This window comes from Chelonoidis abingdonii, chromosome 22 (genome assembly GCF_003597395.2).
Source record: "Chelonoidis abingdonii isolate Lonesome George chromosome 22, CheloAbing_2.0, whole genome shotgun sequence".
Taxonomy (NCBI): Eukaryota; Metazoa; Chordata; order Testudines; family Testudinidae; genus Chelonoidis; species Chelonoidis abingdonii.
The window spans coordinates 22,484,925-22,499,108 of record NC_133790.1 but is presented as its reverse complement, the minus strand read 5'-3'; the positions used below and the strand labels follow the sequence as shown (position 1 = coordinate 22,499,108).

Genomic DNA, 14,184 nt, shown 5'->3' with positions numbered 1-14,184 from the left:
TTAGTCCATAAACTCTAGGTCTAAGAATTATGTCACTGGGATCAGTTCTGTGTACACTCAAAGCTGGACAGCTAGAAACTAGGGTATTATCCAGAACTGATACCATTGGTGTAATGGTGTAATTCTGAGACAAGAAGGCAATCTTCTTTGGATTGGTGGAGTCAAGCACTAGGGTAACTGTTTGCTCTCCCACAGCCATTCCTTACAGTATCGTTGTTTTGTTTCATACTATACCTCCTTGGGAGCCAAAAAATCTTACCACGTTATAGGTGAAGCCATGTTACACTGAACTTGCTTTGATTCATAGGAGTGCACAGCCCTGCCCCCCCCCCCCCAAGCACTGCTTTACTGTGTTATATCCAAATTCGTGTTATATTGGGTGGCGTTATCAGGGGTGGCTCCAGGCCCCAGCACGCCTAGCTGGCAGAGCGCCCCCTGCGGCATGTCACCCTGCTTGGGGCGGTGAAATGTCTAGAGCCTCCCCTGGGCATTGTATCAAGGTAGCGGTATAGTTGTTTCCTAAACATTGCACCCATTTTAAGGATTTGGATGTTCCTTGATTCAGGAGTTTCGTCTTTCTGCTTGGCTAGAGTAACTCTGTAATTTTGCCTTGGACCCTCTACAGTCAGTCAGTGATGTTGGATCATAAAGCAACCTTCCTTCCCTCCTACATCACATTATGTTGTATATAACCTATTGTAGGCTCCTTGGGGCAAGAACTCTTCCCCCTCCTCCCCATAGAGCTTCCTATGGTGTTATAGGAACACAATTTTAAAGTGACTATGCACAGCACTTTACATATATCCTGAGGAGCAATGTTGGGTAATTTTTCATGTTACTTTTGTTTTAGATTGATGGATAACAAATATTGACTCATAATTAAAGCTTTTTAAAAAATCAGTGAGTGATATCAAATTATATAAATTATGATACATTTTCAGATATCTGGTGAGAGAATTACAAAAACATTTAGCATTTGGTAACTTGTAGCCCTCAAATATGAGCTGCAGTGAAATGTGGGACCATACAGGCACACACTGAAAACTGCCAGACATTTAGCCTAAAGGAGTCCATTGACATGGAATATTTGGCTTTACTCTATCTTGCAGTATAAATGACAGTATGTTTCACTTCGTTTTTTTCCTTCTTTGCAGGGATTCCAGGGCTTTGGGTTTGGAGATGGTGGCTTCCAAATGTCATTTGGAATTGGGGCATTTCCCTTCGGTATATTTGCCACAGCATTCAACATAAATGATGGGCGGCCTCCACCAGGTATTATGCATCTCACCTTCTGGGAAAATCCCACAGGAGAATAAATTTAATATAGATTAATTTGTATCTTTCAAGCAAAGAACCTACTAAATCACTAACTTGTCTGTATGCCAAAGTAAACCAGTGAAACAACATGTAGGGAAACACCCTTTTTAGCACACAGTGTTGGTGCACTGTAGAGCTAATCATTGAAGGGTGAACAACAAAGGGAAAACCTTTGCTGTGTATTATATTAAATAGATTTTAAAGATGTTTTTTCTGGTGGTTTTACATTAGAAAATACACTTATGACTTCTCTCTGCTTTGCTGAAGGGCTTTTTGGAGGATTGAAGAACTGGAGAACAATAGTGACATTGTAGGTTAAACAGGTTTTAACAAAAAATGTTTTAAAACAATCCGACTGAACGTTCCTTCCGCTCAGGTGAGAACTGGGAAATCCTCTTCAGTGATCTGAGTGCTTCCATTCCAGTCCTCCAAAAGATTCTCCAGGAAAGCCAGAGAAGTTGAGACCTGAATTTCTAGCATTTTTAAGAAGAAGGAAAACTCCCACATACAAAAAATATGATGATCTTTTTTCATCCCAAAAAAGTTATCAGTCTTTATGTACCATAAAGAAGAAGAAAAAGCAAGAACACTACTTTCTTTGCTTTGCAGTTCATCTTCAACATAATCACTTACGTGCTACAACAGATAACTTCCTGGTGAATTAATTTCAGTGCTTTCAATTGAGTAAAACCAGTTGGGTTACTTTAGTACAGTGGCCTCATTCTGAGGATTGCCAAACAGCCTGTAAAGCAGAAGAGTTTGGCAGTCCCTCTGCACAGTATTCAACTGCAAGAGTCTGCCTGTTTTGGGCAGAAAACCTACAGCCCAAGATTTCCAGGGCTGCTGTTGATAAATCTTTTAGCTAATAGTCTGCCATACTGTGTATAGGGTAAAGGAGCCCCAGTCCATGTATTTCATTTGGAATAATGAGAGAAAACTGAACTGGATTCTTAAGCTTTTGAAAGGGCTGCTAAGTTGTATACCCCTTGGCATCTTCATTTAGGCCGTTAGTTATACCTTGCTTTGTACTATCTGCATAAGCATGTGTTCGTTTGGAGCTAGAGACTGTGGATTTGTGCTGGTTCGGATTAAATAAGTACATAAGAATGGCTTTACTGGGTCAGACCAATGGTCCTTTTAGCCCAGTAGCCTATCTTCTAACGGTGGCCAATATCAGGTGCTTCAGAGAGAATGAACAGAACAGGAAATCGAGTGATCCATCCCTTGTTATCCACGCCTAGCTTCTGGAAATTAATGATTGTCAGTAATCCTTTTTTTAAACTTGTTGTTCATCTGCAGGCTCAGTGTTTTGTTTCAGACGGAGACACTTAGTTTTCAATTCCTTTAAGCTTCCCACTAGTTTTATTGGTATAAGACTCCCCTTAAGATTTTCTGTCTGTTTATAACTTGCTTATTCTGAGGTAGCTTCCTCTTGTGGAGGACAAAGGCTGATGCAAAACTTTGTAGTGTAGAACAGTGGTCCCCAATACGGTGCCTGCGGGCGCCATGGTGCCCGCTAGGGCCTCTATGTGCACCTGCATACTGCCTGGCAGACAAGCATCTGCCGAAATGCCGCTGAAAAGAGGCATCATCAAGAGGCGTTGCCGCCAAAATGCCGTCGAAAAGCAGCGTCACCAAGAGGCATCACCACCGAAATACTGTTGATTTTCAGCGGCATTTCAGCAGCCACGCCTCTTGACGTTGCCGCTTTTTGGCTGTATTACAGCAGATGCTTATCTGCCGGCCACGGTCCTTGGTGGCTCATTGTCCGGTGCCTGCCACCTGGAAAAGGTTGGGGACCACTGGTGTATAAACACCTGGCTGAGATAGACTTACTTCAGCATTGTCTTTTGTAAATATCTGGTGAGGACTACAAGCTTGAGTAGGGTCACGTCCCCAGGCCTAATCTTGCTTTGTGGATCTGATGTTTTGCATTCCTTCCTAATTCCCAGTGTGAGTGAGGCAGTCTGAATCATTCCTGTAACAAAGAAATTTTGCCAGTAGCAGTCTGTCAGCTGGTGGGTTCCTTGCTAATCTCTCTAGACTTGTGAATATGCTATGTGCAGTATATACTACATCTTGAAGAAGAGGAAAGAACTGAACTGTTTTACTTCCTGTTTTTCAGCTGTTCCAGGGACTCCCCAGTATGTGGATGAGCAGTTTCTATCCCGTCTCTTCCTGTTTGTGGCTCTGGTGATCATGTTCTGGCTGTTGATTGCATAACTGCTCTATACCCTGTATATTCCTGGTCATCAGGGTCTCTGAACTAGTTAAAAACTGCTCCCCCATCCCACTTTAAACCTTTTGGTGTCTGGTTCCATTGCTAATCACAGGTTCCAGGAATCAGTGGTGCCACAACATATTGAGGAATCTCGCATGTTGCACCAGAACCTTGGAATTAAATAACAGTTAAAAAGCATGTCTTACCTCAGCCATGTCTCATACCGCTGGTATCCAGATACAACCATGGACCTAGCTTTGAGCTTCACTCTCAAAGGGGGCGTTGCTTTGAAATCCTGTGCCAATCAGCTAGGCCAGGTTTATGTGGAAGACACTGGTACTGAAGGAGTGTGGGCGGGTGAGGAAAGGAACCTACTGCATTGTTCATCAGTATCACGTGTGTAACATCCCTGATGGGAAAGAAATGCATCAACTGAAGTTCCAGAACATTCTTTAATCTTTTTATATCAAAGTCCAGTTCTTGCCAGGAAATATCTTCCGGCACTAATAAGACTTCTTTGGGAGGGCATCTGCCTGAAAATGGAATCAGCTTTGGAGACCAGTGTTCTATACCTGCTGTTACTGACCAGAGTTGTGAAAAGTCCATGGCACTTGAATGGCTGTAACTGGAGGGGTTAAGAAACTTCAGCCTAAAATTGTAAAATAATCTGAATTTCCGGAGCTAGACTCTTGAAAATTCTCTCATCATGGGGTTGAGTAGGGTTGTTGGATGGTAGAGTACCTCTCTGGCCACGTGCAGTGCCGTTCCTCAGTGACAAAGCAGTGTTTGTTTTTCTTGGGTTTGTGCAGCTGTCTTTGGCTTTACTCATGGATAGTACCTTCATAACTATATTGCTGTAGCTGCACTCACTCCTTCTTCCAAAGTTGTGAGACTTCCAGGACTATTGTGTACTCTGAATAAAATCATTTTACAGATCTGAGATCATCTTGTTTGGGGGGACAGGCCACAATGGGGATATATTAAGTGAGTTGTGAGGTTAACTTTTCAAACACATTTATTTTGGCAAAAAATGAAATCTAAACTTGCCTAGCAGGTGCCACTGTAAGGAATAGTGTAAGACCATTGCCTGTATGGTAGTGCCCAGCTGCTTCCAGCATGTAAGGAGTAGCTGTAGTGCATGAGCTGCTGCAGGTTTACCAAAGATGATAATTTGAAGGACAGGAGATTACAAATATTTTTGTGCCTGGAGGAGGATGTTGCAGAAGTTATGGCCACAAGTCTGAAAGCTTTTATGGAATTCTGTTAGGTATAAAGCTTTAAAAAGTATTTCTGATTGATTCTCTGGATCCACAGTACCTGAAATATGAGGGATTTTTTATCTCTGTTTGACTTTCTTCTAATTCTAACTGGACACTTTCAAAAGGATTCTCTTCTGTTTTTATTTTGAGATGCTGTTTCTTTGACTCAGATCACTAATAGTCAGAGACTCACCTTCTGTAGAGAGGAATTTTGTGACTTCCTGGGCAATAAATCATGATATTTGACAAAACAAATCAATATACAGAAACTCATGGACTTGCTTCAGGAGCTAGACTTTTTCTCATGTACAAGGATGAAGTGCCTGGGCAGGACAACCATGAGCAGTAGCAATGAAACTTACTCGCCTAAACACAAAGTGTTCATCCACCTGTAGCATGATGGTTTGGGAAGAGCAGGTAGGAGTTTTGTTTGCCTGCCCCAAAAGTCTCCTCAGCAAGCACGATTTTGCAAAGCTGGCTTCTGCAATAGTTTACCTCATCCATCGTATACCAAGATGCAAGATCTGGTTGAGTATAGGTAATTCAAGTGCTGCTTGAACAGTACAGGCACTTTGGGAGCTTCATCCCTTCTAATTAGCTTCTGTAGTGCATATTTTGGAAATTAAGTGCCTTTTTATCATCAACTGGCCATATAAGAAGCTTTTTCACTGCCTTGATGTTTTATTGAGAGGCAGCTCCACCTGCTGGTGAAAAGGGAACATTCATCTGCTAATGTAAAAGGGATTTTATTTTCCTTCCCTCCTAGCATGATTCTGAGAAACTGCTATACTAGGAAAGAGAGTGTGTTCTTCCAGAAGTAATCTAGTATGAAGATTTTCTTCAAAGCTTTTGTCCTTTGAAGATGACAGTGAGAAATTCAGCTGTAACATGAACAAAAGAGGTATTAAACCAGACTTAACATTTTTTGTTTTAAAATATAAAATTTTAAGCTTATTTTGCCAGTTGCTCTTGAGACGCTGAAGGGGTGAAGACTTAAGTGGCTGCAATGACAGAATTTAGAGTCATTAGTTTCCTGGCTATCCAAGAATTAGATAGTTCAAGTGTTAATGCTTTTGATTTTCTTAGTGTGGATTTTGTATTGTATCATTTTCCTCTCCCTAGTATTCAGACTGCACATGGTCTGCAGTTAGAGAAAGATGGCACATACAGTGCAACCCTTTACTGTTCACTAATTTTCACTGTTGTGAAAGTGATTTAGAATAAAAAATGGTTTTACATTGACCTCAGCCTATATGGATTCCTTTTGTGTAAGGAAGTGCAGTGCTCTTCCTTGTGCTGCTTGGAATTTCACTGTTGGAGGCATTACTGTGAACACAGTAACAGAAAAAATATTTTATATCTATATTATTTTGGAAAATGTTAGCAGTATCAGCGCTGCTGTTGGTACACCTGCTCTGTAGGATGCATGTCCATGATGTATTCTTCACTCAAAGAAGGAACCAGTAGTTGCTGTCTTCTGACAAATGGCAGTGAAACTGTTTTTGAGGGTGCTGGAGACTAGACTTAAAAGGATATCCTCTATACCTACTGATCCTTTCACACAGAGTACATTCCTTGGAGCTGAAGGTGCTACCTGTATTAGCATATAGGCCAGCTATTTTTAGTCTAAACAGACCATCTGCGAGATTGAACTACACCTCTTTCAACAGAGAAAGTAAAAAAGCAGGCATCCCTTTGTCTCACTACTTATGTCTTAAAAAGAAAAAAGTGACAAACTTTTTTTTAAAGCAGGAAACTATCTTGTATATGAGGATGAATCTGCTCAAGAGTGGGGACTCATGAATGGCCTTGTCCTACTTCTGCCTGGACTCAATCTCTCCCATCCTTTAATGTCATTTACATAGTTGAAAAAGTTTCACCGCCACTAGCAATCTTGAGATTTCAGAGGAAGACCAAAAAAAAAAAACACGGCACAATAAAAGCCTGAATGGGGGAGGGATTGAGCGGAGTAGAAACTGCTATTGTACACTGTGAAGCAGTGGTTCTCCAACTTTTTTTTTTTTTTTTTTTTCCCCCCATGGTCCACTTGAAAATTGCTGAAGGTCTCAGTGGACCAAAATGTTGTTTGTACAATTAGCTTTCTCTTGTAAATCACTTTTGGATAAAAGCAGTATATACAAAATAACAGTAACTAACTTTTTTTGTTCTACAAATAAAAGCACACAACTCATATGTTAATATCAGTAGTCTTATCTTTCTAATGCAAGGGTTATTCCCTCTCCCCCTCCCCCCCGCAGTAGCTCCGAAGTTGGGGCTGGGAAGAAGAATCTGTCCCATGCCACAGAGCTGAGGCTGGGAAGGAGGGCTGTCTCTGCTCAACACCCGCAGCCCTGGACCTGGGGAAAGTCACCTCTTTCTCTGGCTGCCACAGCCTACCATGTACCAAACTTCCCCCCACACCCCACCATTCCTTCCCACCTGCCCCCTTGTCTCCTCTAGGCCACCACATCACCACACATGTGTATCTTATCAAGGGTCCAGGTACCTAATTAGGGGAATCTTGCCTGTGCAGCTCCTCTAATTAGGTGACTGGCTCTTCATTGTTTTATGTGCAACTTCCCAGGGATGCAGCTTAGATGGAACTATCCACAGATCCCTGAATGGAGCTCCTGAACCACAGTCTGAGAACCTCTGGTGTAAAGGAACATGCACCCCAGATTAAAACAAGGGGGGGAAAGGCAGGTAGCAGTGGGTGTGGGCACCAAGCCTTTCCCCTGCTGTTAGAGAACCGCAAGAGAGTTGTGGTGCCAGGAGGTAGAGTAAGTAGGAGGGCTGGCAGAGCTTGGGAGCCAGGTTTGGGGATGGGAGTAGGGCTGGCCTCTATGGGCTGCTTTAGTTTCGCCCCTTTACAGCTGCCCTGGCTCACGCAGCAAGAGCAGGGCTCTCAAATGCAGCCCCGTCCCGCCCCGAATCTCCCTGCTGGTTTTGCACGTGTGGCGTCAGGGAGGAGGTGGGAGGGGGCCGAGCCGAGCGGTGATTGGCCCATACTCGAAAAGGGGGCGGTCTGTGGTCCGAAGTGGTGGGGTTCTTATTAATGGAGTCGCTGATTGGCCTGTGACCATAAAGAGGCGGGGCTTCCAGCGATGGGCGGAGCTGTGATTGGCCAGCGGCAGGGAAGGGGCAGTGCAGTATTTGCCCCGGGGCGGGCGTTGTAGGCCTCCTGGGCCAGGTGCAATATGACCCACCCCGCACTTCGTAGAGGCTGACGTCACATGTGCGGGCGAGGTCCGGAGACCCGGTGGAGGCGCTTTGGCCACGCGCCGCACTGAGGCGAGCGAGTGAGCCGGCCGGGCGATGGAGGGGCCGCCAGGTGAGGGGCGGTGAGGGGGGCGAGCTCTGGTCTCTGCACTGCCTAGGCCCCGCGCTCCGCCCTCGGACTGGGGGTGTTCGGCTCTGCTGTCCACGGCCGCTGCAGGGCGCGGTTCCATCACCGGCTGGGCTGCCGCGGGGGGTGGCTAAGCGCTTTGCGTGCCAGGCCCGCCCAATGGGGACAGGTGCTGCCTGCGGCTGCTCGCAACAGGAGCTAGCGGGGAACTGGGGCTACTGCTCTGTCCCCGAGACTCTTTTTCACTCCCCCAGTGCCCCTTGTACAGCCCCCTCCCCATGGGCCTTGGCATAGCTCCTTTCTCCTGGGACTCTGGCACTATCCTCTCCCCTCACATCCTCCTATGGTCAGGGTATAGCCCTTCCCATTTTCCTTCCCTGGAGTCTTGGTGCAGCCTCTCCCCTCACATCCCCCTATGGTCAGGGTATAGCCCCTCCCATATCCCTTCCCTGGAGTCCTGGTATAGCCTCTCTGCTCATATTCTCCTTGTAGTCTCCGCACATCTCTAGGCCTTGGTGGACAGGGCCAGCCAAGCCATCTGTATGAGTGTAGGGCCATAAGTTTTTGCTTTTTCTCCATCACTGGCACACTGATCTGGGTGAGTGGGAGGGATTGTGGATTGCTAGCTGAGTGCAGAACAGCAGGGCACAGAAGTGGCTGCATGGTATCAAGAAGTCACTTATAAGCTTGTGCCTAATAATGACCCGGCTAAAGGCTGGGTGTGCAATCCTTTAACTGCTGTGCATATCATAGCTGACATGAGTTCAGAGTGACCCTGCCCTCTCCATTGGTGGAGACTGCAGATATTTTTATGTTCTCCAGTCTTTTGCATCGTTTTCTGGACAGTGGAACCTGGACATCAGCTTGAGGCTTAATTTGCACAATGTTGAAAGACTATGTAAATGTCTCAGTTGATAATGTAAAATTGCTGTTGAATCTTGATTATTTCTTTCATTGGCTATTACAGCTCCCTCTTGGTCTTAAATATTGATCTATAACAGTTTTTTGAAGCTTTAGTGAAAATTTCAGCAGACTTTTCCAACTTGTCCTGCAGGCATAGTGACCTTCTGGGCACACAGACAGATCTGTTGTAGATATGTTGGTCTGGCAGTCATACAGAAAGCCTGAAGGAAAGAGAGTTGTGACTCCCATTGTGAATTGCCTTCCTGTCCCAGTGCTCCACAAAAATGTCTGTTTTTTCTTTCTCTTTCTCTGTGTAGGCATCCAGACTAATCTGTTTTTGGCACTCAGTTGTGTTCTTTTATTATATCTGATTTCTCTTTATGCAGAGACTTTCATTCCCAGACATGCAAAATCCCAGTGGGGTTCTTTGTTGTTGAGGTTCCACCCATGCTTTATGCTGTCTTCGCTTTGAGAGATTCCATTGCAGCTACCATCTTTGTAGTTGAGGGTTAGCCTTATAGATTATCTGTAGAGGGTATACTGCTAAGCAATGAGGCACTTCCTTTGCTCCTTCACCCAGTGGCATTCTTGTTGGCCTGGAGGAATTTGAGTTGAATGACCTACTTTGTTGATTACTTACTTCTGTTATGTTTTTCATCCTCACTGTTTCTCCTGGATACCTAAGCCAACAAGGGATTGCTTCAGCTGAATACATAATTTTTCACTTGCTTTCCTAAACTGTTGTGTAGTCTTGACACTGCAATGCAACAGCTGTTTAACATTACTTTGCAAGTGGGGTGATTACTGAGAACTTAGGTGAATTTGTAAAGTCCTGGTTGAGCCTTTTAGGTGACTGTCAGTCACATTAACTAACAACAGTGTGGTAACTTGTGCTTTTAAATTCCTTGGAACAAAGGCTCTGTTTTGTACAGTACATGGTATGCTTATGGCACTAAATAGAGGGAGCTGGATGTAAAGAACATGTATCTTGTTCACAGAGACTATTTTATTCAACAGAAGGCAGGATGTCCAAATCTAGTTCACCTATTGCATTTTTTATTTACACTTTTGGGGACGCTGAACGGTTTTGCTCCTTTTCCTCATGTGTAACTTCTCAGGCACATAGGTTCAGAGACTTACCCTTTACTCTGGAACATGCATCAGGCTTATTGGAAACTGAAGAGCACATTCCTATACTAAGTGAATGAAGCAGAGGCTGTGGCCTTCTGCATCTTTCCCTTGGGTTTTAAATCAACATTGTGTCTGTGAATAAGGTCAACTGGAGTCCTATATTCTAAGTAGCAGAAAGGGGTAAAGCAGCTTATGGTATTGAGCCAAAGCTAACTGAAGGAAGAATTGATTATTTGATACATTTGTAGCTTAAATGAGTTTAACTCAATTTGTATGGACAGTGTCACTTAAACTAGCAAACCCTTTTTTGTTAGGGTGGGTCTTGTTTGTTGCTTGAGTTACTTAGATACGTGTACATATATTGATCTCTGCACTGGGGGTGAGAGACTCGTGACTTCCTATCCCTTGCAGCTTCCTGTCTCATTATGAATGCTGAGGAAGAGACCAGGAAACTGAGTTAAATATCTGTTAATATTTAGAAAAACCATAAGTGATTTAAAAAGAGAGATGTTCTCCAATGAAAGATTATCCTAAGGGTGTTTGAGGAGAGTACCTAGAGCAAATGTATATCTTTATTGAAGTCTAATTAATGGTTTCTCGAATCAGGTTTTTCTCCTAGTCTTGGGTCCTCTCCCATTGTGGTGCCCTGCCTTTTCTACTCTTCTAGGTTCTCTCTTTGCCATAGGTTGTCAGGATGAGTCTACTCATCTGCTACCACATGGTGCAGTAGAAATGGTTAGCTCTTGAGCTGTCTTGAATGCACAGATCATTTGTTCATGGTCATTGATAAGCAAGTTGTTGATCTTTTCATCTGAGGTGTGCAGAATGCACTATGCTGAGAGGTCCATGGCAGGTTAGATTGGCTTCTCATATCTGGTGAACCTTTTCTGGTGATTGAAAATTTGATCTAGCAACTTCATCTCCATCCCAAACCTTGATGTTGGAGAACCAGGCAAAGAATTGACAAGATGAGGCAATAAACCTGGCTCTCTGTGATATCTGGGGTTGCTTTGAAAAGAAACTTCAGTTGTGAATCCTGAAACGCACCAGTGTGCTTTCCTCTCAGCATTGGACAATGGAGTGTATCTACTGGAGTTGATCATACCTGAGGAGAAAAGTAATGTAGGAGCTCTGTTCTGCTTGGTCTGGTTACCTAAGCATGTGAAGGTTAGATTTCAGGCATTAAATTTCTTTCTTTTCAAGCTTTCTAGTGAAGAATAGAAACCCTGTGGTGTTTGTGTTCTTAAGGATCTGTGTCTCAAATGCAGTATCCTGAAGATTTGAAAAACAAAACCTGTAAATAGATGGATGTGCATCCTAGTTTCTAGCTTTCTGAGTCCGGCAGAGGTGATTAGTGCAGAATCTGGGCCTGAGGGTCTCTGAGTTGAATGTTTGTTTCTGCATCTTGAGCAAACAAGGAACCTGCAGTTTGTGAGAGCCTCAGAAAAATTAACACACTGAGCAGAAACTCTGGCTCCCTTGGCCACTCTTTACGAATACACAGAGAGTGGCAACTGGAAAGACATTTGGAAATGGCTTTTGCTGCTAGGGAGCCATTGCATATGTCAGTACTGTACCCTGCCCAGTTCTAATTTGCTGCAGACACTCAGTGCTAGCAGGTGACCCTGAACAGGAGCCAACTCTTGTTACATGTGGCTCAGGAAGGTGGTGGTGGTGGAGTTGACTGAGCTTCTGTCAGGCTTTCCCGTTCTCTGAAAACTGGCTGTTCATAAATTGGAAGTCTGGCCTCTTAGATGAATGCTTGATTGATGAGTGTTGAGTTCCTTCTTTTAGCATATCATTTGCATGAAACCTCAATTGAACAAAACTTTGAGTAGAAAAAAGGTGCATTTTGACAATTGCTCCACTATGTGACATGTCTTTCCACACTCTTGACACCACCTAAACTTTGCTCTCACTTCCCAATCATCTCTTTGTGTTTCATAGATCGGTAGACTTTCAGGCCAGAAGGGACTATCATGATCATGTAGTCTGATCTCCTGCACATTGCAGGCCCCAGAACCTCCCCCACGAACTCCTCCTTAGTTTCCTTTAGTCCTAGCTTCATGACTCTGCCATGCTGCCCTCTACACTTGAAGTAGTCTGCCCTTGTACACCAAGCACTCTTCCTCTCCCCCCCGCCTTACAATCCTTTTGTTGTCCAGGTTTGTAAACTACTCGGGAACATGTAATATCATCGTGTCTATTTTAGTAGAGGCCTTAAAATCCTTCTGCCAGTCTCTAGCTGCTCCTGAAGGGTCGGTAAGCCCAGGAAACAGTAGGCCTATAAGATTTGTTTCTTTTCCAAAACCCAGTTGCCGCTTTCAACTCGAATTGTCTTTAGGCCGCATAAATGCTTGTAATAATGATGTATCTCTGGTCCCAGGATATTAGAGACACTGGGCTGGTGAGGTAATATCTTTTATTGGACCAACTTCTGTTGGTGAAAGAGACCAACATCTCTTCCTGAAGAAGAGCTCTGTGTAGCTCAAAAATTTGCCTTTCACCAACAGAGGTTGGTCCAATAAAAGATATTACCTCAACCATTTTGTCTTTATGGTAAAGAGTGAGCTGACTGCAGTCAAGGCTATTCTTCTTTAAACAAACCTCTCTTTGTTCTCCCTTATCGCCTTTTCTCTTTCCTAGGAAATCCCGTTAATTAGATGAATTGCTGTAAATCTTCTGAGTCATTAGCATGGACAAATGCTAGCTTGGCTTCTGTACTAGCCTAGCATATAATGCTTCTGAGTAATAGCTGAAATACTGAACTAGTTTGTCCTTCTCATTTCTGGGCATGAGAGAAAGGCAGCCAAGTGTGACTGCTTGATTTATTTAACTGAGTCCTGCTTATACTGCAGAGCACAGTGACACTGATGGCCATTGTAGTGAAGCATACAGGTCTTTGGACACAAATGTGCACAAGTGTGTTAAGGTTCTGGCTGGAAATGCCCCTCGTTTTCTAGAGTTGAGTGTCAGATAGTGGCACTGGCTTTTACTTTTCTAGCCCTGGAGGAGTTGACGTTGAACACTTAACTCGAGGATTGTCCTAACAGAGGTTGTGGGAATTCTTGCCTGATAGCATGAAGAGAGCTTATGCTGTTTGGTGGCCATTCTAATAATGCTCTGCTTTTTGTGTGTAGGTGAAGAGGTCTGGAGATGTCTGGGCTGTGGGGACAGCATTCCAGCTGGTCAACGACTGTACAGGACTGTTAATGAAGCTTGGCACAGCTCTTGCTTCCGGTAGGTTAAATCCAGCCTGTTTTTAGATATTACTTTTTCCCTGTGTTCATCCACCATTGTGTTAGCCTGTATGCTGAGTATTAACACTTACAGGGTTTAAACTGACTGCAGTATTTTACTGCCACCTTTATGCCTACTCAGGAAAATCTTACAGAATGATCACATGCTTCTGCTCATTACTATATTCTAATGCTGGCATAGCACTTTGAAACTGGATTGCAATTCTAATAGCTGTTTGAAACAATCGGGAGAAGTGGTGCTTACACAACACACAAATAAAGATTAAAATAAAAATGAAAGCTCTGATTTTGTGGTGATAGCAGATAGGTGAGATGCTGCATATTTCTCTTCAGCTACATCCTAAGATAGTGCCCACTGAACTAGGCTGAGGCAGTTTGAGTAGCGGTGGTGTTCTCTCTTTGCCATATATGTATGGTTTGAGGGAGCTATTGAGGATTGGCAGGGAAAGGTGCTGATGTGCAGGAAGGCTTTGCGTTCCCCAAACATACTTTCTCCCTGTCAAGCTATTTAGATCTACAACTTGCCATAATCTCTTCTGACCACATTGCTAGAAGCAGAGAGTGAAGATGCCTTTGAAATCCTCTGCTCTTAGCAGCAAGATTTCATGCTTGTAATCTGTTCCGTGAGCAGTTTACCCAATTCTTGCTACATTAGTTGCATTTTCTAAGGGATCCTGATTCTGAACACATGCAGCTTCTGCTGACTCCACTATGAGTAGCAGTTGTATAACAGCTGTTGATCAGTCT

The 14,184-nt window shown here is 43.7% G+C and overlaps 1 protein-coding gene across 3 annotated transcripts in view; it reads left to right on the top strand.

The window, feature by feature from the left end:
- LOC116820930 (E3 ubiquitin-protein ligase RNF185) overlaps positions 1-14,184 on the top strand; it is a 65,060-nt gene that overhangs the window by 13,120 nt on the left and 37,756 nt on the right. Inside the window, exons 6-7 of one of the 3 annotated variants that reach the window (XM_032773705.2) lie at positions 1,155-1,272; positions 13,318-13,417. In XM_032773705.2, the coding sequence (XP_032629596.1) occupies positions 1,155-1,272; positions 13,318-13,417 (218 nt within the window). Of the gene's footprint in view, positions 1-1,154; positions 1,273-3,442; positions 6,040-7,902; positions 8,129-13,317; positions 13,418-14,184 lie in introns of those variants that run through there. The other 2 variants (XM_032773708.2, XM_032773706.2) reach the window with 2 other exon arrangements.